The 23315-nt window shown below is 40.2% G+C and overlaps 1 protein-coding gene across 1 annotated transcript in view; it reads right to left on the bottom strand.

Annotated features, from left to right (window-relative positions):
- Window positions 1–23315, bottom strand: part of LOC137620734 (acylglycerol kinase, mitochondrial-like) — a 120061-nt gene that overhangs the window by 28072 nt on the left and 68674 nt on the right. Inside the window, exons 4-5 of the mRNA XM_068351104.1 lie at window positions 20329–20541; window positions 6548–6698 (exon numbers count right to left, since the gene is read on the bottom strand). Coding sequence (XP_068207205.1) covers window positions 6548–6698; window positions 20329–20541 — 364 coding nt within the window. The remainder of the gene's footprint in view (window positions 1–6547; window positions 6699–20328; window positions 20542–23315) is intronic.

Genomic DNA, 23315 nt, shown 5'->3' with positions numbered 1-23315 from the left:
ATTACGTGGAAACAAATGTTTCAGGATGAAGAGGGTCAGGAACATTTGACTTGAACCCTTTCATACTTAGGATTCCCCCGACCTTGAAAAGGGGAACCCTCGTGACTAAGAGCATAACCTATACCCTGTGAGAGGAGTCAGATGAGTTTCATACCTTATTTCCATTGGCGAGTCTAGCTGAAACTGACTACAGACTAGGATACCCAGATGGGAGGGAGAAGGAAGTGCTGAAGATAGATGGATGTCCTTCTAAAAACCTAGTGTAACACAGAATCCTCGACCAATGGCTACTGTCCCCTGAAAGGGCGTAAGGTAGCTACAGCACCTGTTGACCTGCCACAATAAGGCCTGTAGAAAAGTTGTTTAGAGACCTGTGTGTCACATCGGTTAAATAGTGAATGGTGAATGTAAATTTAGATTGGCGTTCGCAGACTCCAGCTCTTAAGACTTGGGACCCCGAAAAATTTTTCTTAAACGCCAATGAGGCAGCCACTCCCCTAACTTGATGGGCTTTGGGTTGAGCTGCCTCTGGGTCTCTGTGAATGGCTCTCGCAATAACTTTCTTGAGCCAGAAAGAGATGGTGTTGCGAGGGATTCTCTTCTTTACCTTGTTGGTACTGAGGAAGAGATGACGGTGGCATGGTCTGAAATGTCTGGTGCGCTTCAGGTATTTCCTTAGCGCCCTGACTGGGCCAGTAGCAATTGGTCTGTATCCTGTGTTACCTTATTGAGGCTGGAAAATTGAAATTCTCTAAACCTCTCATCGGCCGATGAAGGATTCTGAGTTTTGGCCACAAAGCCTGGCATGAAGTTGAGCGACACTTCCCCACATCCTTTAGAATGGGTGACTTCGTAGGCCACACCATGTAGTTCACCGACCCTTTTTGCCGAGGCCAGAGCTACTAGGAAGACGGTCTTAAGGGTTAGAAAGTAGTCAGAGGTCCTATTTAAGGGCTCATAGGGTGGACCCTTCAAGGAACGTAAGACCAGGGACACGTCCCAAGGTGGTAGTCTAATCTCAACTGGAGGGCAAGATCTCTGAAAACCTCGAATCAACAAAGTGATATCTTCTGAGGTGGAAAGGTCAACCCCTCTCAGTCTACAGATGAGGCTTAAGGCTGAACGGTAGCCTTTAATTGCCGAGACTGAGAGGAGGTTTTTTCCCCTGAGGTACACAAGGAAGTCTGCCACTAATGGAAGAGAGGGATCGAGTGGAGACACGCCTCGCCCTCTACACCAAGCTGCAAACACTCTCCATCTTGCTTGGTAGAGGTTTGTGGAAGATTGGCGCAGGTGCCTGGACATGTGCTCAGCCACCTTTCCTGAAAAGCCTCTGCTTCTGAGGAGTGACTGGACAGCCTCTAGGCGTGAAGCTTCAGGAAGGGGATTCTCCCGTGGGGGGACACCACTGTGTGGCTGCGTCAGCAGAAGGGGTTCTGGAGGAAGAAACCTTGGAACCTGAACCAGCATGGAAAGAAGGTCTGCGTACCATTCTCTGCTTGGCCATACCGGAGCTATTAGGGTTAGCTTGCAGTTCCGGGAGGTCCTGAGTTTATTGATCACCCTTCTGAGCAGGTAAAAGGGTGGAAAGGCGTATGCGTCCAGATTGTCCCAAGACTGTTGAAGGACGTCCTGGATCGCTGCCTGATGGTCTGGAACTGGGGACCCGTAGCAGGGAAGTTTCGCATTTAGAGAAGTGGCGAACAGGTCTATTGTGGGGAAACACCACAAAGCTATTACTGTCTTCGCTACTCGAGGATCCAAAGACCATTCGCCACTCAGCACTTGGTGATGCCTGCTCAGTTGATCCGCCACGATGTTTCTCCAGCCTGGAATAAACCTGGCTGTGAGAGAAATGTTGTGACCTTCCGCCCACTGGCAAATCTGGACCGCTAGCAGACAGAGGTCTCTTGCCAGAGTACCCCCTTGTTTGTTGATGTACGAGACGGCTGTGGAGTTGTTGCTCATCAGCACCACCTCTCACCCTTGTAGATCTTTTACAAAGTATTTTAGGCCTTTCCAGGCTGCTAATAATTCCAGGTGATTTATATGGAGAGTTTGTTCTATCAAAGACCAAACTCCTGATGCTAATTTTGGGCTAGGAGGGAACCCCAGCCCCGTAGCAATGCGTACGACAAGTTTTAACTTCGGACTGGGGCTTTGGAGGGGAATGCCCTTTTGGGTATTCTCTCTGGTTGACCACCAATGAAGATCTTGTATCACCAGAGCTGGAACCTCCACTGACAAGAATGGGGAATCGATATTTTGAGACCAATGGGTCTTCAGATGCCACTGGAGACTTCTCATTCTTGATCTTCCGCCTGCAACTAGTTTTTCCAGGGAGGAAAGATGGCCCAGAATTCTCTGCCACGACTTGGCTGTAGGAGGGAGTGGAGACAAGACTTGGGCAATGGATTGTTCCAGTCTCCGAAGTCTGTCTTCCGAAGGGAACACCCTACCTGGGTGTTGATGGACATACCCAGATAGTTTAAGACTTGGGTTGGAATCAAACAAGACTTCTCTGCATTTACAAGGATCTCTAGGTCCTTGCAAAGGTCTAGAAGTCTTCTCAGGTGATCCAGAGCTAGCTCCCTGGACGAGGCCAGGAGTAACCAATCGTCTAGGTACCTTAGCAGTCGTATCCTGTGCTTGTGAGCTCACAAGGAAACGAGTTCAAAAACCCTCGTAAAAACCTGTGAGGGGGTCGAGAGGCCGAAGCATAGGACTTTGAACTCGAAGATTCGACACTGAACCAGAAAGAGCAGGAATTTCTGATATGCGCGATGGATCGGCACTTGGAAATATGCGTCTTTTAAGTCCACAGATGCCATAAAGTCTCCTGGATGCACCGCTTGGATCGTGGAGGCGGCTGTCTCCATTTTGAATGGAGTTTGCTTCACAAACTGATTCAAGGTAGAGAGATTGATTACTGGTCTCCAACCTCCCGAGGCTTCCTCTACCAGAAAGAGGCGACTGAAAAACCCCCGGGGAGGTGTTGGAGACCTCTTGTATGGCGCCTTTTAGAAGCATGCTCTGGATCTCCCGAGTTAGGGCTTGCTGCTTCCCGGGATCGAGATTGGGGGAGGAATTAGAGGAGGAGGAAAGCCTATGAAGGGGATGCGGTACCCCCAACGAAGCCCCTTGATGGTCAATTGCATGGCCCCCATAGCCTTCCACCTCCTCCAACTCCCCTGCAGGCAACCCCCTACACACTGTGAGGGGTGAGCTGTGACCTTATTTCTATCTAGGAGTCCTCCCTCTGCCTTTAGCCTTGGGAGGAGCTGACTTTCCTCTACCCATAGGTTTGGCTATAAAAGAGGGGCAGCTGAGGCTCTTGGCTGGGAGTGGAGTTGCAGTTGTGGAGTTGGCTGCTGTTGCATTGTGCGAAGGGAGCCAGCCTTTTGCATCGCGGTGTCCTGCGTCTCTTTCCTCCAAGTATCTAAGGCAGAGGAAACTGCTTGTTTAGAAAAGAGGAGAGGTTGCAGAAGGTCCGAGTTTCTCAAATCTGATTTCTCGGCCTTACTGATCCTCCTATGAAGTCTGCAAAGTACTGATTCCCTCCTTTTGAGGACCCATAACCCCACATGGTTGCAGTTGTAGCAGTTAGGAAGTCCATTGTCTTGGCCCCAGCGGCTAGGACTTCCTGTAAGGATTGCATGGAGTTTTGGTTTGATAGGTTTTCGTGACTCACAAGGTAGCCGACTGTGCCTGACCACAAGTTAAACCAGGATAATGCCTCAAGAAGGGACATTGAAGCTGCTTCCATTGCCGAGGCTTCTGTGGCAGTGAAGGAGACTGGGAGAGAAGTGTGTCTCTCTGAAGAGCAGCCAGGTGTGAGCCTCGCTGTGAGGGGATCAAGGGTCAGAGGAGAAGGGTTGGCATCTCTGACCTTGTAAAAGCGCTTTTGCCTCAAAAACGGGAATTGTATTAGTTTAAGGAACCCGAGACCGCCTGCGAGACCTTCCTCAGACGGCCTGCAGTGTGAATGGACCAGGGAAGTTCGATTCTGGTCTTAGGGTTTGGTGGAGGACGACATAGTCTGTCTAAAGCTGGAGCGTCAGTATGTCGGGGCGACAGATGTAGATCGCCGAGGCCTGAGATATTACACATAGTTCTTAGAGCCCTCAGATAGGAGGACTCTAAGTCCTTTGATGGTTGCTCTTCCGAAGAACCTTCCGGTTGCGCTAATTCCTCGCGAGGAAGGGCAATAGAAGTCGGAGTGTCTGGATGTAACGGCGAAGTAAGAGACTCCATTGCCATTGTTCCAAGGGAAGGCTGAGCTCTGAATAATGGCGCTTCAAGCGCCTAACCTCTTTTTGAAGGGTCTGAAGAACGAGGTAGAAGAGGTTGCATTGATCGGTGGTCTGGCCTTTTCACTCTGCTCTCAACCGAGAAGAAGAAGGGTTGAACCCCTGCGTCTTCTTCTGAGGTTCTCGTGAGGCTCGTATTCCATAACTCATTAGGGAGCAAGGGAGCCGGAGCTGTCCTGTATAAAACACGAGGGCGAGGTGATTGACCCAGCACGGATATGCCCAGAGACTTGCGCGATCGGGAGGTTGAGGGACGGAAGCGATCTCTCTCTCATGATACGTAGCGACGGCGAGGAGAAGTGCTCTTTCTCCCTTTCCTAAAGCGATCTGAGCACCTCAAACTAATATGTGAAGGAGAGGAATCGCGCTCAGGGTGCGCTTTTCCCTCGTCCGCGCTCCGGGTGCGATTAGATGAAAAATCGTGGGAAGAGCTTCTCCAGCGGGAGCGCTTACAGTATTACGCTTTGGAGAACTCTCTTGTGACGAAGAGCGAGAACGTATCGTAGCGCTCTTTTTCTTTGAGCACCTAGATGATCCCTCGCGAGAGGAAGTCGATAGCGAGGCAGAACGATGACGCGAGGAAGCGCTCTTCTTATGTTTGTGACGAGAGCGCTTATAGTCTCTCGGCGAGACATTTCGTGAAGAGATAGAAGGCAAGGAAGAGCGAGAACGATGATGTCTCTTCCTATGTCACCTGTCTCTCCGACGAGAACGTCTGGGCAAAGGAGAGCGAGCTTTCCTTTTCCTCTTCTCTCTCTCCCTCCTAGCCTCCAAAGAGGGTGAGGACAATGATGATGATGATGAGGAGGAGGAGGAGGAGGGGGAGGTACTGCGATGTTTGCGCTTGCGACGTTGTAGTTTTGTAGAAGCGCGAGCGAGGTGCGAAGTAGGCGCCGCCGGAGCTGAAGTTACTAAATCTACTGAAACTTCTGCGGGCGCCGACTAAGTTGACAGGAGGCAGGCAAGGTCTGGAACTCCCGAGGGTTCCAAAACAAAAGAGACCTGAGGTAAAACTGTGCCCGCGAGGAACTGGTTCCACACTTCCTCCGAAGGAGAACCAGGAACTCCAAGGGCAGGCCATACCGCTCATACATGATCTGGAATGGAAGCGGTAATAGTCATTCCCGGTGGCGGAAAAAATTGTCCCAGTAGGTGGGGGCAACGTGATCCGCCTGACCAAGGGGAATGGGGGTTAAGTCAATGGTGCCGCTCTTCCTTGACTTCCCCCCGGAGGATGGAGGCAAGGAAGAGTCTGAAGGGAGAGATCGAGAGGCCGAACAAGAGGCCGAAGAAGAGGCCCGAGACTCCTTACCTTTTGACGGCGAACCTGGAGGTAACGAATCCTTTTTGGATTTCTTCTTCTTCCTCTTCACGAACTTTTCCCACTGAGAGGGCGACCATTCTCTACATACTTGGCAGGGGGAGCCCTCAGAACACCTATGACCTCTGCACGAAGGGCATAGGGAATGAGGATCCACTTCCAGTGGTGACATAAATGTGCCACATGATTTCGGGGGAACCCCGGGACACTTCCTCATAATAGAGGACATCACATCTAACAAAGAAAAAAGAAAAATAGAGTTAATCAAAAACTCAATAAAGAAAGGCTAGTCTGCCAGTCAAACAAAAGCAGGAGCAGCGGTGTTACCACTGCGACGGCTAGAATTCAATTGAAAGAATTCAGTAGCTACCGACCGGCAGTCCCCCACCACTACCGGCCCGGTTGTTAACGACCTTGTTAAGGTTTTCTTCCGTATTTTCCAGCTCGCACTAGAATATCTCCTATAGTAAAGAATGAGGGTTTGTTTCAAGTGTAGGAACAATGTATTCTTTATAAAACAGAAAGCTTTCTAATATGGTTAATTCATACTAAAAGTTTAGCTAAAGGGATACATTTAATAATTCATGCTATAAAAGTTTGATTTTTGTACTATATAGACCACAGTTCCCTGTATTTCATTTGAATAGGTAATTGTACTAACGAGTTAGTGGTGCTTGTTCACCTCCTATTTTATTACTTTTTATATTTCTATATATATACTATATTCAAATTTCTAATAACAATAATATCATATTCCCACAAAAATCCTGCCAACAGTAAAAAAAAAAAAAAAAACTGCTAAAATACTAAATTACGGGAAACAAGAATAAAAGGGAGAAATAAAACACAAAACTAACAAACTTTTACGGTTTGAATGTCCTACAATCACTGGGTAAGAGTTAACTAATATAGATACCTTTATAGCTAGAAAACACATAAGTCATGTATCTCTTGAGTGAGGCCCAATACCAGTAGGCATCATTTCTCTCCCGAGCATCTCTGTAAGCTCCCCATTCTAAATGTGATGCAGCATACACAGGTTTTGGAGGGCCATCTGCATCTGAAGACTGTAAAGGTGTATATAAAGCATCAAGTTCATGAAAAGAAGACTTGGTAAAGGGTTTCAACAGATATTTGCTTTAAAGGATAATAATGGAAATACTATCAACAAGAGAGATGGATTGATAAAAATTGTAAAAAAAATTTATACAAGGCTGTACAATAGTGATATAAGAAATAATTTTATCAACACAAATAATAAAACACCTGAGCCAAGGCGAAAAATAACAGTGGGAGAATTAAGAAAACATTAAAAGGCATGAAAAGAGGCTAAACAGTAGGAGAAGATGGCCTAACATTTGATTTAATAATAGATGGAGGAGATTTCATAGTAGTAAAGATTCCTGAACTTTACACAAAATGTCTGCAAGAATGCTCTATACCTACAGCTTAGAAAAACTTTATCATTACACTAATTCACAAAAAGGAAGACACAAAAGACCTGAAAATTACCACCCAAAAAGTTTAATCTCCTTAATATGTAAAATATTTTAAAAAATCATATTAGGTTGAATACAAAGAATTTAATCAACCTAGAGATCAGGCAGGCTTTAGAAGTGGGTATTCAACAAATGACCATATCTATGTAACTAACCAGCTAATGAAAAAAAAACAACACAATATGACAAACCACTACGTAAGGCATTAATAGACTGAGAAAACTTCAGTAGTAATGGAAGCTATACCGCTGTATCGCCTATCTGTTATAACCTAACAGCCGACTTGCACAAAGCACTTCAAACACAAATAAGAGATGAGTCATGTTAAAACACTTGAAGATATCTATACAGGTAGTACGGTAATCCTAAAACTACACAAAGATAGTGCAAAAATTCCAATTAAAAAAGATTGGGAAAATGTAAGAATTAATATTAATGGGGAATACCTTAAGAAGTTAAGATCTGCAGATGACATACTTATATTTAGTGAATAATGGGAGGAATTGCAAAAGTTGATAGAAGACTTTTGAATAGATGAAGCAAAAATGTAGGACTAACATAGAGCATAAAATTAAAATATGAAGAGTAAGAATTTATTTTGGAATGAAAGGATAGGACACTTACAACTCTCATAACACATGCTATAAACACAAAGAATTTTAATTCAGTTGACAGAGAAGATGAGTGAAAGAATGATGGCCATTAACTGGCTAGCCATAGTAGGAAATAGTTTAAAAAGTTAAGCATTAGTAAAATAAATATAAAATGTGGTCAAACCAGTTCAATTTAAAGGTAATTTTTTCCTTAATATAATCTTAATATTAACACAATAATGATCTTGTAGTATATTAAAGTGAATTGTTGTCTTACTAATGACCAGGCAGAATCCTATCATGTATGGAAAGCAAGTTTTCAGTGCGTCATCGGGAACTGCAGGTGTCAGACTCAGAACAATTGAATCTTTTGGTCAATTGGCAAGGAGCTGAGTCATCAAAGCATGCCACCAGTATAAGATTGTCCAGCGCAGACAACCTTAGCAGAGGCTTACAAACACTGTGGCAGAGACTTGATGAGTGTTACAGCACAGCACCCCAGAAATGGTGAAAGCATTCATCAAGAACAAACTTGCAAAGTTTCCAAAACTCACAACTAAAGACAACAAACGCCTGTATGAGCTTTCTGGTATTCTGTCTGAAATAGAATACAATGAGGAAAATCCAAAACTTAAGATGTTTATTTGCCTACTTTGACTCTTCCTCAGGGATCAAACCTATCGTAGGTAAATTACCAATGGACTTCAGGAGAAGTGGCTGATGAGAGCTTCTAGGTATGAATCACAGCATGATGTTGCCTTTCCTCCCTTCAAGGAATTTTCTTCCTTTTCAGAGAAATGAGTTGGATAAAGAATGACCAGGGACTTGACCTTGAGTCGAACATTACATTATAAGCAAAAGGAGCCTTGCCATGGAGCGTACCTTAGTTCTACATCAAAGTAAATGTACATAAGACAGCAACAGTTAACCAACAACCCGAAAGTTTTAGCAAAAAACAGAACGTAAGCATTCTTCAAAAAACTAAACATCTATTGACTGAATGTCATGGGTTCAGAGCAAAGTCTATAGAAGAATGCCAAAAAAATACTGAAGGAAAATAATGTATGCTATAAGTGTTGCGAATCAACCTCACCTATAAGCCAAAACTACAATGCCAAAATATCTTCCAAGGAATAAAAAAGGAAACGACATGCTACAGCACTACATGTTACTGGAGGGAAATTATCAAAGGACATTCCCCAAGCAGCTCGTGGCGGAGAGCCTGCAGAAATGGCTGAAACTAAGACAACAGTCAACTCTTCTTGCACAGAGATCTGCAAGGATTATTATGGCGGTAAATCATGAGCAAAAATACACCAAGTGAATTTGTTCCACAAGGACAGTCCAGACAAGGTTGTGTAAATATATGCCATTATTGATGACCAAAGTAATTGGTCTCTCGCCCCACATGACTTCTTCAATCTATTCAACATATGGGACAAGCCAGAAAACTATATACCATTATATGCTCTGGCAAAGTAGTTACTTCAGGCGGAAGAGGGAGAAGCTTTGTTGTAGAATCAATACAGGGTGACATGAGATTAGATCTGCCAACTTTAATAGAATGTGATCACATGCCCAAAAATCTGGATGAGATTCCTACACTTGACGGATATCGGAGACAACATTCCACCTATCGATGATAGCTGTCAAATTTTACTGTTAATTGGAAGAAACCTTAGAGAGGCACACCAGCTCAGCAACTAAAACTTGGATGGGTGGTTATAGGAGAAACTTATATAAAAAAGCAATACATTCCACTTGAACTTAATATCAAACTAACCAACATTTTACCAAGTGGACAGCCATCAATGTTTGAACCCTATACCAACAAGTTTGATAAAGAAAACTACTCGGAACTCCTAAAACAGGACATACATTCATCTATATTTTAGAAAACAAAGAAGGATGACAAGTCAGCGATGTCTTATGAGGACAAAATGGTCTTAAAGCAAATGGTCAATGAATTTGTGAAATGCCAGTGGTAGTTGGGTAGCACTGTTACCGTTCCATGTACCACACCAGCCTCTGCCAAACAACAAACAGCAACCTCTTCTTCATTGTACAATGCTATTAGATGCCAGTCTGTGGAGAAACCTGTTAAAACGGGAACACTTTCTCAAATTCATGAGTAAGATTTTCGACAATAACCATGCAGAGATTGCACCATCACTAAAAGATCACAAAGAGTGCTGGTACTTACCATTATTTGGCGTACACCATCCCAAGAAACCTGACCAGACCAGAGGTGTGTTTGACTCCTATGCTAAATGTAATGAAGTACAGTGGAACCTCTACCCACGAACGTATCTACATCCGAATTTTCCAACATCCGAAGTAAAATTCGAGCAAATTTTTGACTCTACACCAGAATTTTATTTCGACACACGAAGTAAACATTACGCCATTGAGCGTCGAGTGCTCAGTTCTCTATTCTTGTGTGTATTGTGTGGTTGTCCTCTGTTTGGTCTGTTATTAACAGTGCTTATTTTCTTCCTTTTCTCACATTTCCTTTTTGATTTTACCTATAATCATGGTGCCTAAGAAGCTAAGTTTCAGTACAGGAAGAAGGCAATTCTTTCATTAGAATTGAAGCAAGAAATTACAGAAAAACATGAGAGCAGTGTGCATGTGAGTGATACTGTATGGCTAAACAATATGGCCGGAATAGGCCTATGATCTCGAGGATCATCAAGCTGAAGGCAGCCATTAAAGCAAATAACCATCGAAGGGGATCACCATTATTACAAGACATCTTAGCAATACCCTGGAGGAGATAGAACGCCTTTTGTTGATAGGGATAAAGGACAAAGAGATTGTTGGCAACGATCATTTGTGAGAAGGGCCAGCGTGATGAACAGAAAGAAAAAAGTGAAGCAAAGAAAACCATGATAGCATTAACAAGCTCTTTTAAATAAGACTTCTCTCTTTTATTGTTTCTCTCTGAACATAGCATTAACATGGTCTTTAAATAAAATATCTCTCTCTCTCTCTCTCTCTCTCTCTCTCTCTCTCTCTCTCTCTCTCTCTCTCTCTCTCTCTCTCTCTCTCTCTTGTTATTCTTCGCTGTTATAATGTTAGATACGTCTATTATTTTTTTTTCCGAGAGAGAGAGAGAGAGAGAGAGAGAGAGAGAGAGAGAGAGATTAAACAAAAATGTGTTTAGAGTACATATGATTTTTAACAGCGTCAATGAGTTGAAAAACAATTAAATGTAACTAAGAAAGAAATAACAGCTAATCTGAATTCCTTTATTAACTAAAACAAATATTGATACAAACATACTCGTGTGCGTATGCACAAACACACATACAGGTGCAAAAATTACTACGCAGTAAGGGAGACGGTCGAGGAGGAGGTAGAGATGGTGACTGCGATAACATACCGTAACTCGTCACTGAAAGTGATACATACATATACCAAAGGCACTTCCCCCAATTTTGGGGGGTAGCCGACATCAACAAGAAACAAAACAAAAAAGGGGACCTCTACTCTCTACGTTCCTCCAGCCTAACCAGGGACTCAGCCGAGTTCAGCTGGTACTGCTAGGGTGCCACAGCCCAACCTCCCACATTTCCACCACAGATGAAGCTTCATACTGCTGAGTCCCCTACTGCTGCTACCTCCGCGGTCATCTAAAGCACCGGAGGAAGCAGCAGGGCCTACCGGAACTGCGTCACAATCGCTCGCCATTCATTCCTATTTCTAGCACGCTCTCTTGCCTCTCTCACATCTATCCTCCTATCACCCAGAGCTTTCTTCACACCATCCATCCACCCAAACCTTGGCCTTCCTCTTGTACTTCTCCCATCAACTCTTGCATTCATCACCTTCTTTAGCAGACAGCCATTTTCCATTCTCTCAACATGGCTGAACCACCTCAACACATTCATATCCACTCTAGCTGCTAACTCATTTCTTACACCCGTTCTCACCCTCACCACATCGTTCCTAACCCTATTTACTCGAGATACACTAGCCATACTCCTTAGACACTTCATCTCAAACACATTCAATTTCTGTCTCTCCATCACTTTCATTCCCCGCAACTCCGATCCATACATCACAGTTGGTACAATCACTTTCTCATATAGAACTCTCTTTACATTCATGCCCAACCCTCTATTTTTTACTACTCCCTTAACTGCCCCCAACACTTTGCAACCTTCATTGACTCTCTGACGTACATCTGCTTCCACTCCACCATTTGCTGCAACAACAGACCCCAAGTACTTAAACTGATCCACCTCCTCAAGTAACTCTCCATTCAACATGACATTCAACCTTGCACCACCTTCCCTTCTTGTACATCTCATAACCTTACTCTTACCCACATTAACTCTCAACTTCCTTCTCTCACACACCCTTCCAAATTCTGTCACTAGTCGGTCAAGCTTCTCTTCTGTGTCTGCTACCAGTACAGTATCATCCGCAAACAACAACTGATTTACCTCCCATTCATGATCATTCTCGCCTACCAGTTTTAATCCTCGTCCAAGCACTCGAGCATTCACCTCTCTCACCACTCCATCAACAAACAAGTTAAATAACCACGGCGACATCACACATCCCTGTCTCAGCCCCACTCTCACCGGAAACCAATCGCTCACTTCATTTCCTATTCTAACACATGCTTTACTACCTTTGTAGAAACTTTTCACTGCTTGCAACAACCTTCCACCAACTCCATATAACCTCATCACATTCCACATTGCTTCCCTATCAACTCTATCATATGCTTTCTCCAGATCCATAAACGCAACATACACCTCCTTACCTTTTGCTAAATATTTCTCGCATATCTGCCTAACTGTAAAAATCTGATTCATACAACCCCTACCTCTTCTAAAACCACCCTGTACTTCCAAGATTGCATTCTCTGTTTTATCCTTAATCCTATTAATCAGTACTCTACCATACACTTTTCCAACTACACTCAACAAACTAATACCTCTTGAATTACAACACTCATGCACATCTCCCTTACCCTTATATAGTGGTACAATACATGCACAGACCCAATCTACTGGTACCATTGACAACACAAAACACACATTAAACAATCTCACCAACCATTCAAGTACAGTCACACCCCCTTCCTTCAACATCTCAGCTTTCACACCATCCATACCAGATGCTTTTCCTACTCTCGTTTCATTTAGTGCTCTCCTCACTTCCTCTATTGTAATCTCTCTCTCATTCTCATATCCCATCACTGGCACCTCAACACCTGGAACAGCAATTATATCTGCCTGAAAGTGATGAAAATAAAAAATCAAAAGAAAAAAAAATGTAAAAAATATGAAATATAAAAATAAAAAAAAACAAATAAGCTAAGTTAGATTAAAATTTCCGTAGTGTAAGTTACGGTATGTTATCGCAGTCACCATCTCTACCTCCTCGCCGATCGTGTCTCCTCGTGCGTGTGTGTTTGCGCATACGCACACGAGTGTGTTTGTATTAATATTTGTTTTAGTTAATAAAGGAATTCAGATTTGCTGATATTGTTTTTTTAGTTACATTCAACTGTCTTACAACTCCATAACGCTGTTAAAAATCATATGTACACAACACATTTTCGTTTAATCTCTCATTTTTGTTTAATCTCTCTCTCTCTCTCTCTCTCTCTCTCTCTCTCTCTCTCTCTCTCTCTCTCTCTCTCTCTCTCTCTCTCTCTCTCTCAGAAAAAATTAATAGACATCTCTAACACTAACAGTGAAGAAGAACAAGAGAGAGAGAGAGAGAGAGAGAGAGAGAGAGAGAGAGAGAGAGAGAGAGAGAGAGAGAGAGAGAGAGAGAGAGAGAGAGAGAGAGAGAGAGTATTTATTTAAAGAACATGTTAACACCATGTCTACCTTCTCGCCGATCGTCCTCTCCTTCTGGCGTAGCAAATCCTACACCTGCGTTGGCCTGTCTCTAAGGTAAAGTGGCAATAAAACACATTTTTTATTTATTATTTCTTTATAATTATCTTTTTTACATGCTTCTTTCATATTATGCAGTTATGTTATTGTTATGTGTAATTATGTGTAGCCATTTATTAAGGATTTATTATGGGTTTTTAGGCTGAGGAACGAATTAAATGAATTACCATGTATTCTTATGGGAAAATTTGTTTCTACATCCGAACATTTTCTACATCCGAAGTTGGTTGTGGAACGAATTAAATTCGTATGTAGAGGTACCACTGTATTGCTTAACAGTGTCTTGTTGGCAGGTCCAAATCTAACCAACGACCTTTTAGGAATGCTTATACGTTTTCGCAAAGAAACAGGGACAGTAACAGCTGATATCCAGTACATTTCACTGTTTCCTGGTAAGAAAAGACCACCACAACTATCTACAATTCCTTTGGCATAAAGATAATGACATTGACAATGACCTTGTCGAATACCACATGAGAGTTCGTGTTCAGAAATAGTCTGTCACCAGCTGTTGCCACCCTCAGACTTGGGAAAACTGCTCAGACATCAGGAAAAGATTTCAGTAACTGGGTATCACAATTTGTGTAAAAAAACTCCTTTGTAGACAATGGCCTTACATCATGCCCTACGAAACAGGAAGCTGTCAATCTCATAAAAGACAAACATAAAGCACTAGCCACATATGGGAACTTTAGGCTTCACAAAATCGCCTCATATTCTGATTCCAGCCAATGGAACATGTGCCAATGCATCGTAACTGGGATGATTCAGCAACTAGATCGTTTCAAGCTATGAAATTCACAATAGCGAATGGTTATTTGGACCACAATATCTTACTTTGCAACAGGAGGAAGCTTTTGATTCTAAGTTTCAGCTTGTCGCTCCAGACAGATATAAGGAATTTCACATACATGTGGGCATAAAAAAGAAATGTGCTACACCTGTGCACAATGTAGGTTTAGACAGATTCTGACTTGAGTTTGAAAGAAAAGAAGCCCATAATCATACCAGGACGTCATCATATGGCAATGCTATTAGTCAGACACTACCATGGTAAAGTCAGACATCAGGGCAGACACTTCACTGATGGAGCAGTTAGATCCGCTGGATTCTGGAGTGTTGGAGCGAAACACTTGATTTCATCATTCATTCAAAAGTGTGTGACATGTTGCAAGCTAAGAGGAATGACTGAGCATCAAATCATGTCTGATTTACCAGAGGATCGTCTTGAACCATCACCTCCATTTACTAACGTAGGAGTAGATGCCTTTGGACCATGGACAATTGTTTCACATAGGACTCGTGGTAGATATGCTAACTTCAAACGTTGGGCTATACTTTTCTCTTGACCAGTAACTAGAGCCATTCATATCGAGCTTATGGAAGAAATAAGCTCTTCGGCTTTTATCAACGCAGTCAGACGATTCACAGCTCTAAGAGCTCAAGTGAAAATATTCCGCTCTGACCGTGGAACCTTTCAGGAACTTATTGTCTGATATTATTTGGATCTTTAATCCACCCAATTCATCTCACATGGGAGGAGCCTGGGAAAGGATGATTGGCATCACCAGGATGATTCTGGACTCCATGCTGTGAAACAATACAGGAAAAAGACCAACACATGACATACTAAACATGTTCATGACATAAGTGTCGGCTATAATTAACTCCAGGCCTCTAGCACCTGTATCAGTAGATCTAGAAAACCCATTAATCTTAACACCAGCTATGTAATTAACCCAAAGGACAGATTATATCTTCCCATCAGATCAATTATGAGACTTCAATGAAAAAGTCTCATGCCTTCCAGAGTGGAAACACATGCAAGCTTTTGCCAATATCTTCTGGTCTCGTTGGAGAAAGAAGTATTTACCATTATTACACCAACGGCAGACGTGGATCGAACATTGCCGTGATCTCGTCAGAGGAGATGTGGTCTTACTTAAGGACAAGAACTTATGTTGTACCCAATGGCCTAAGGGTGTAATAATGAATCCTCTGAAGAGTTTCGCCGATCATGTTCGGAAAGCTGAAGTGCGAACCATCGTCAATAGCAAACAGTTGGTCTACACACGTCCAATCGTGGATATGCATCTTCTTGTAGAGAACTGTCTATAACTCTGTATTTAGTGACATTAAGAGAACTGGCTATAACTCTGTATATAGTGACATTGTACAATCTTTATTATTTGGTATGGTGATATCCAGTAGACATCAGACGGGCAGTGTACTGGACTACGTCCATTTAATTAAATATAATGGTTTACCGACATACTGAGGATTCTACAGTACAATAGTAGTGACTTTTTGGTGGATCAAAAGACTCGAAAGTATATCATATATTATAAATCTGATTTATTATTTCTGCACTTATAGGAATGGTTGATTTTGACAAACAAATATTTTCTATACATGGTCGAGAATGCAACTCATGTTTTCTGTAGATACCTAATGTATGTTACGTTAATTTCTAACTTGGTCAATGGCATTAATTGGTATTCTAAGTATTTTTTAAATATTTTAGAGCCAGTTTTCATTATTGTCTCTTTAAATTATTTATATATTCTAATGCTTGTTGAGTGCTTCTTTAACAGACTGTTTACACTTGTAATTTTGTTGTGACAGGTTCAAGTTTCTGGAGGATCAAGGTTTCTGGTCATTGTCAGAGTAAAAGAAGTCTTCAAAAAGTTACAAACTTCTCTGGAGATTAGTTTCGTTTATACAATATTGGCTGTAGTATAGTGTAACCTATATACAGTACTGGAATACGGCCTTATGAAATTCTACAGGCCAGCTTGTTTGCGGACACAATTTGTGGCTAACCACATATGTAAACATTACAATATTTTTATTTGTTTTCTTGTGAAATTATATAAAGATTTATTGATCTATTATGATATTTAGGTAAAATTTCTGCTGTTTCGTGAATATCTTATTCATACTTTGGAAACTTTACTTCCATGGCCTTGTCAAGGCATTTTCAAAACTTTCAGACTTTATTTATATTATCACATTGTAAAATTGTTTTTATTTTGAACGTTTCAATTTTTCAGATCTTTGATTGCTAGAGATTAAATACACATCAGCTCCTGATACACTTGTTTGTTTCTTCCAAGTCAACAGTTTAAACTTATTGGAATACACCAATAAACAGGAGGTAACTCTTATTAAAAGTTTTGAATGTCTTTTCTATCCTAAATGTCTAAGATGTTTGAGGACTTTTGCAGCCCTAGATCTCTATGGCATAAACAGAGTTTCTTGCAATGGCAAAGGAAGATGAGTAGGTCAGCAGTCTGCAACTATGGAAATAGCAGTTGATTTGATCATCACTTGTGAACCATCTACAAAATCTGTTTTCTTGACCTGTTACATGTTGATGTTCTTAGTTCTGTAAGAACTCTTTGTCAATAACCCTAACGAATAACCTGAAGGTATAAAAATGAAAGGTGCTCATTGAACTCCTTCAACTAATTAAGTTCCTTCAGGATCATCTTCTAAGGTTGGTTGCACCTGAGATTGTTAACCAAGAAAGATATCAGATCCATGAACCCCTCATGCTGTTGCCAAAGCAGGGCAACTACAGTCACCCTTGATTTCTAAGAGATGCAGAGCTATTCCATAACTTGTCTGCAGAGGATAAATGGTGGGAATGCATGGATGTCGAGGTCATCCCATGGATGCTACATTGCATCTATCTTCCAGGCTTCTAGGTCTTGCTGGGATAGTTGGATGGAGCAGTATATAAGAAATTTGCAGTTTCAGCTTGTCCGGGGTAGGTCCACTATAGCCATGCCCCACAAGTGCCAAAAGGCCTTGAAAATCTCTAATTTCAGTAATCACTCTGATGGTAGTATCTGACCTTTCATACTGAGGCTGTTAGATATCACATTGAGCCTTCCTAGCACAGGATTTGATAGGGTTCCTATATAACTTTCTTCAGTCCATAAAAACCCTTTATTACTAGTCTCATTAATGTTATAGAATAAGTGCCTTTCTAGTTGGGTTGTTATGTGATTTCTGTAGAGTTATGAGATATCAAAATGACTGTCCTTCCTACCAAGAGCTAGCGAAACCTTGTTGGTCAAAGAAAATACCGATTAACACAGGGAAACTATACACTATTACCTGTCTTTCAAAATCGAAGATCCTTTCACAGAGTAGTACTGTAAAGTAGACCCCCGTCACAAACCTGATTCACAGAATAAGCAAACATCTGAATCTCTGGTGAGAGGAACAAGCAGGATCCTTACTAGATTACTAAATTTTGTTGCCATTGCAGGTTCTTCAGAACTCAAAAGATAATCACTAGGTAGATTCTCAACATTGTTGCCACTGATGAAAATTTTAATGCTGAGAAGACAATGGAATTACAAGGATTTTGAATGTCTCAAAGAATTTCTAGTCCATCCACAGAGACTCCATTTGCTCTTTGGTAGAACGATTTAGTTTCAGCCTTTGGACAGCTCACATGATCTTCTCGAACTTATTCTTGAACTTATTTACAGAGTTAATGTTTATTACATCTGCTGAAAGTCTATACCAAGTATTTTCTATTTTGTATGTAAAGAAATTGCCACATTGAGTGGTGTTGTATCTTTTCAATTCCAGTTTGTATCCGTTTGTAGTTCAAATGTTCCATCCTCCGTCTATATCCACATTGTCTTAGTGTTGGAACTAGTTTGGTGGCCCAAGCTTGTACTGCTTACTGTCTATCTATATCCTTCCGAATACTTGGAAGCAACCACCACAGCAAAAAGCTAAATTTTTAGTGATAAAAAAGTTGACCACTAAGATGACACTAGTAGAGCCAGTGATTTCAGGCAACTGATGACTGGAAGTAACTGCAAAATGATAAAATCACTCTTTTTATTCATGACATATACATTAATGTCAGTAATTCCAGACAACCAGCAGAAAGCGGCAATGCCTAATAGATGAAATTTCTCTTTTTATCACTGGCTCATGAACTAGAAAACATGAAAACCATGGATTAAACTGATATCAATGAATAAAAATTATTTTGATAAACTGTTTAGGAATCATGACCCAAGCAAAATGTACAGTAAACCTCTGGAGGAAGTAAACAGAATTTTAATATGCACAACAGGTTTGAGAAAATCAAGTTGAAGGATTGCTATATACCTAAATCCAAATATTGCCAGCACAGTATATTTCCTGCTGCTGTCTGCAAGAATTGAGATGGGTAGACACTGGATTCCAAGAGGTTCAGGAACACAACTTCTTATTTCATTACTCTTCTTGATCAGGTTTAACATTTGCTCTCCAGTTGACAAATATTGTACTCAAATACAAATCAATGATGACTTATTTCATCTGCACATCTTATGTATCAAACAGCTCTCTAGGTAGGTTGATATCATTATATAGCAAGAACAATACAGTACTATACTTTACATCATACAATCAACCCACCAAAGGATGCAAGATTGCTTTGTTAAGTTATCTTTAAAGATCAAACCAAAAGCCACCTGAGACTACACTTGACAACTTAGCCAATCCTAAAAGTGAGTGAGTGATAATGAAGGGATGAATATCCTCCTGGGAAAAAAAAAACACTTATAAAACTTCCTCATTCCAATGCTTAATAGGCCTAATCAACAAGGCTTAATAATTTTCATCTTGATACCTTTTCTAACAATAAACAATTACTTGATCCGATTAGCAAAATTGACCCAGTTTCTCCTCTAGATCCCCTTCTTCCATCAACAAGGAGGCTTTACTCTATTAATTTTCAGCAAAGGTTCCTATGAATAAAAAAAAATGCTTTCTCCTCTTGGGTAGCAACTTATTCTTTGCTAACCATCACCCTATACATTTTTATAAGGAAAACAGCAACTCTTAAGGTTGGTTTGGTGTCCAAACCAATGACTCATCTCCCATCTATTTTCCTAGTAATATAGCAGTCTAACTTTCATTATCTGGGGTTATTATAACTTTTAAGGTTATGTTCAATTATATTTTCTTATTCCATTTTTATTTCAAGGATTGGAATATGGTTATTAAAGAGATAGTATTTTGTCCATACCTTCTATGTAAAAAAAAAGATTAAAAAAGATTTTGCAGCCATTACATTGCATAGAAACTATTGTCAAGCCTGATCATTGTCAGTCTAATTGTATCCTACCGTAAAGTACTCTTCAGTCACTGTTCACATAACTTTCATCACTGACAGTGTTTACCACTCTTTAAATTCTTACATCATTGAGTGTATTTTCATATACTGTACAAAAAGAACTAAACAAAACTATAAAAAATGCAATATTTGTGTAAAATTTGCAGTTAAGTAAAATCAACAACATTGAGAATGTTTTAAAAAAGATTATACAATAGGATAAAATTAAATTATAATACATGCACTAAATGTATTATAATGAGCGGTGAAAGTTAAGGCAGAGATAAAAGAAAGATGTTGGGCAGCTAGATGAGATGAAATTTAAGATTACTGATGAAACAGTAAAGGAGCACTCCAAAAACAACTTTAGTACTAGTTATCATGTATTGTCCCTTGTATATTATAGGAGTTAGCCTCCTACAAAGAATCATTACCAAACATGACAAACTTTAACATTAAAATCTCTGTTCTTAACACAACAAAACTATTGAAATTTATTTTTTCCATGAAAAAAACTTAACGAAAAATCATGACAAAGTGGTACCTACCTGGATTGGTGTCACTTCCATTACATCCAAAGGCCTTTTTATTTCATGGATGATGGACATTGTTGCCTCAGCTAGATGTCTTGGCTTGGGGTTACCTTTAATTCCAAGAATTGCAGAAGTAGCTGAATTAGTGTCACCCAAAGGCAAAACCCCAAGTGGAAGACGCTGCACGGCTTCTTTTTTATCAGAACGTCGCAACAAACCAGTTAATACCTGTGAATGGAAGAGGATGCAAACCTTATACAAATATGCAATTACAAAAAAAATAGCAATTATATCTTCTATGCTTCCACAAACTCAGAAAACTTCACATCTTTAAAACCTAATGTAAATTTCACAGGATTTTAATCACTACTTAACATAAGACATTTTTACTGTTTGCAAAGAAGTATCAACCACTTTAACTGATTGCCATGAACAGGTAATTATAAAAACCCTTCAGTGCCACAAGATTGAAATATGATATCAATGATATCAGGTATGATCTTTCTCCTGAGCAGCTAAAGCAGCAGTCAAGTATTAATTATACTGTGATTTGCAAACCCTTGTAAACAAATACTGAAGTTGTCCCATGAATTTATAAGGTCTAAGTTTATGCAAAGATATACATTAAACTTGGAAGTAACACTGCCTAAGGTTTCAGAAGAGGTAAAACATTTCTTTTACCCTAAAGACATGCTGTACTGTGAAACATGATTCGAAAGAGCAATAAGATAGAGGTAACTGTACAGCATGGATTAATTTGAGAGATAGCTGCACTTGAATTGAATGTCCCATTAGCAGAAGGAGCAAGTGACTTACGAAGGATACATCAAATGGGCACTGACAAGGATTGGAAAATATCTTAAAGAAATGTGACCATCAACTGTTAAGGTTCCTGACTAAAGCACAGTAGGAAGATTGCCTAGTGAATAGGGAATTCAAACATAAATGTAGAGTACAATATACAAAGCTGGAAAAAAATGGTTCAGTAATAAAAAATTTAGATGACGGCAAATAATGAACATGGATGAGAAATAGTTGGTCAGAAAAGCAGTAGATATGGAAGTGACAAGAAGACCAGTATGAAGACCAAGGGAATCATGAAAAGGGGGATACATGAATGGCTAGATCTGATAGTTCAAGACAGAAAAGAGCATAGATAATTCATTTCATGCCTAACCCCATAAAAGGAAGACCTGGCATAAGAATGAATGATGATGAATAGTTTCAATTGTTTATAGGTTACACAAAAAACTCACATGTGCATTCGATGACATATAATTTATCATGCATATCGACCATGCAACTAGATAAAGATATGCCCACTTTGTTGGAAAATATCTAATCTACCTTATACTGGGAACTTTTTGTCAGCATAGTCATTGGTATTTCTAGGTAGTTACAAGAACTTGAAGGTTTTACAATAAAAATTGGAAGTCATCTTAAAAGTGATCTCAAAGCATCAAAATACATTCTGATAAGAGGTTTGTTAGATCATTTCGGCAATTGTCTCCATTTCTATAACAAGGCTACGAATAGAGAACAAATCAGAGAATGTTTATGTGCATCAGATATGGACTTGATCAATAACTTATGAAACTATTTTCTGAGTTTCATACATATCAGTAAAAACTTTACCAACTTACAATAGAATCAAGTACAAATACAATCCAAATAAGTTAAAAAGTCAATCATTTGATTAAGATCACAAGGCCATTTTAGGAAACTGTTAATAGAATGTAAAGAATAAAGTTCTAAAATAATACTGGACAAAAGATAAAATTTCCAATAAATGTCCAACATTTTGTCCTATAACTAACACTTATCTGGTCAACCAAGCTATATACTAAATGATTGAATCTATCTTTTACGATTTCACAATTTATTCCATTAAATTAACTTGTTCAGATTAAACTAACATACTTGGTAATTTTCCTGCTCAGTTCACTTCCAACACTGATGTAATTGAAAATTCAACAAGCAATTCTATTTGTTAAATACACAATTTTCCAAAATATTACTCTTATTCAATATCTTATTGATCTTAGCCCTAAAAATTTATAAAAACTAGTGGGCTAAACCTTGTTTGAGTAACCTTTGCTGATGTAGCTGACAGACGAAGAAGCGGAATTGATTATGTATTCAAGTCGAATTGGTATGTATCTGAGTCATCTTTTCCAAGTTTGCTCATAGGTACTGTACTGTATATGATGTCTATTCCCCTGCTTTTGTCATAAATGCTAAACATGTTGTGGAAAAATTCCAAAAGATTTGTCACACACAATCTCTTTTGTCTATATCTAGGTTAGCTGTTTATCAGAAGATTATTTTTCTCCTTATGTTCTATTAATGATTAATAGGATTAAGGATAAAACAGAGAATGCAATCTTAGAAGTACAGGGTGGTTTTAAAAGAGGTAGGGGTTGTATGAATCAGATTTTTACAGTTAGGCAGATATGCGAGAAATATTTAGCAAAAGGTAAGGAGGTGTATATTGCGTTTATGGATTTGGAGAAAGCGTATGATAAAGTTGATAGGGAAGCAATGTGAAATGTGATGAGGTTATATGGAGTTGGTGGAAGGTTGTTGCAAGCAGTGAAAAGTTTCTACAAAGGTAGTAAAGCATGGGTTAGGATAGGAAATGAAGTGAGTGATCGGTTTCCGGTGAGAGTGGGGCTGAGACAGGGATGTGTGATGTCGCCGTGGTTGTTTAACTTGTATGTTGACGGAGTGGTGAGAGAGGTGAATGCTCGAGTGCTTGGAAGAGGATTAAAACTGGTAGACGACAATGACCATGAAAGGGAGGTAAATCAGTTGTTGTTTGCGGATGATACTGTACTGGGTGCAGACACAGAAGAGAAGCTTGGCTGATTAGTGATAGAATTTGGAAGGGTGTGTGAGAGAAGGAAGTTGAGAGTTAATGTGGGTAAGAGTAAGGTTATGAGATGTACGAGAAGGGAAGGTGGTGCAAGGTTGAATGTCATGTTGAATGGAGAGTTGCTTGA

The sequence above is a fragment of the Palaemon carinicauda genome, chromosome 27 (assembly GCF_036898095.1).
Source record: "Palaemon carinicauda isolate YSFRI2023 chromosome 27, ASM3689809v2, whole genome shotgun sequence".
NCBI lineage: Eukaryota > Metazoa > Arthropoda > Malacostraca > Decapoda > Palaemonidae > Palaemon > Palaemon carinicauda.
Note: the sequence above shows the minus strand (reverse complement) of the source record. Positions and strands in the feature narration are given on the sequence as shown.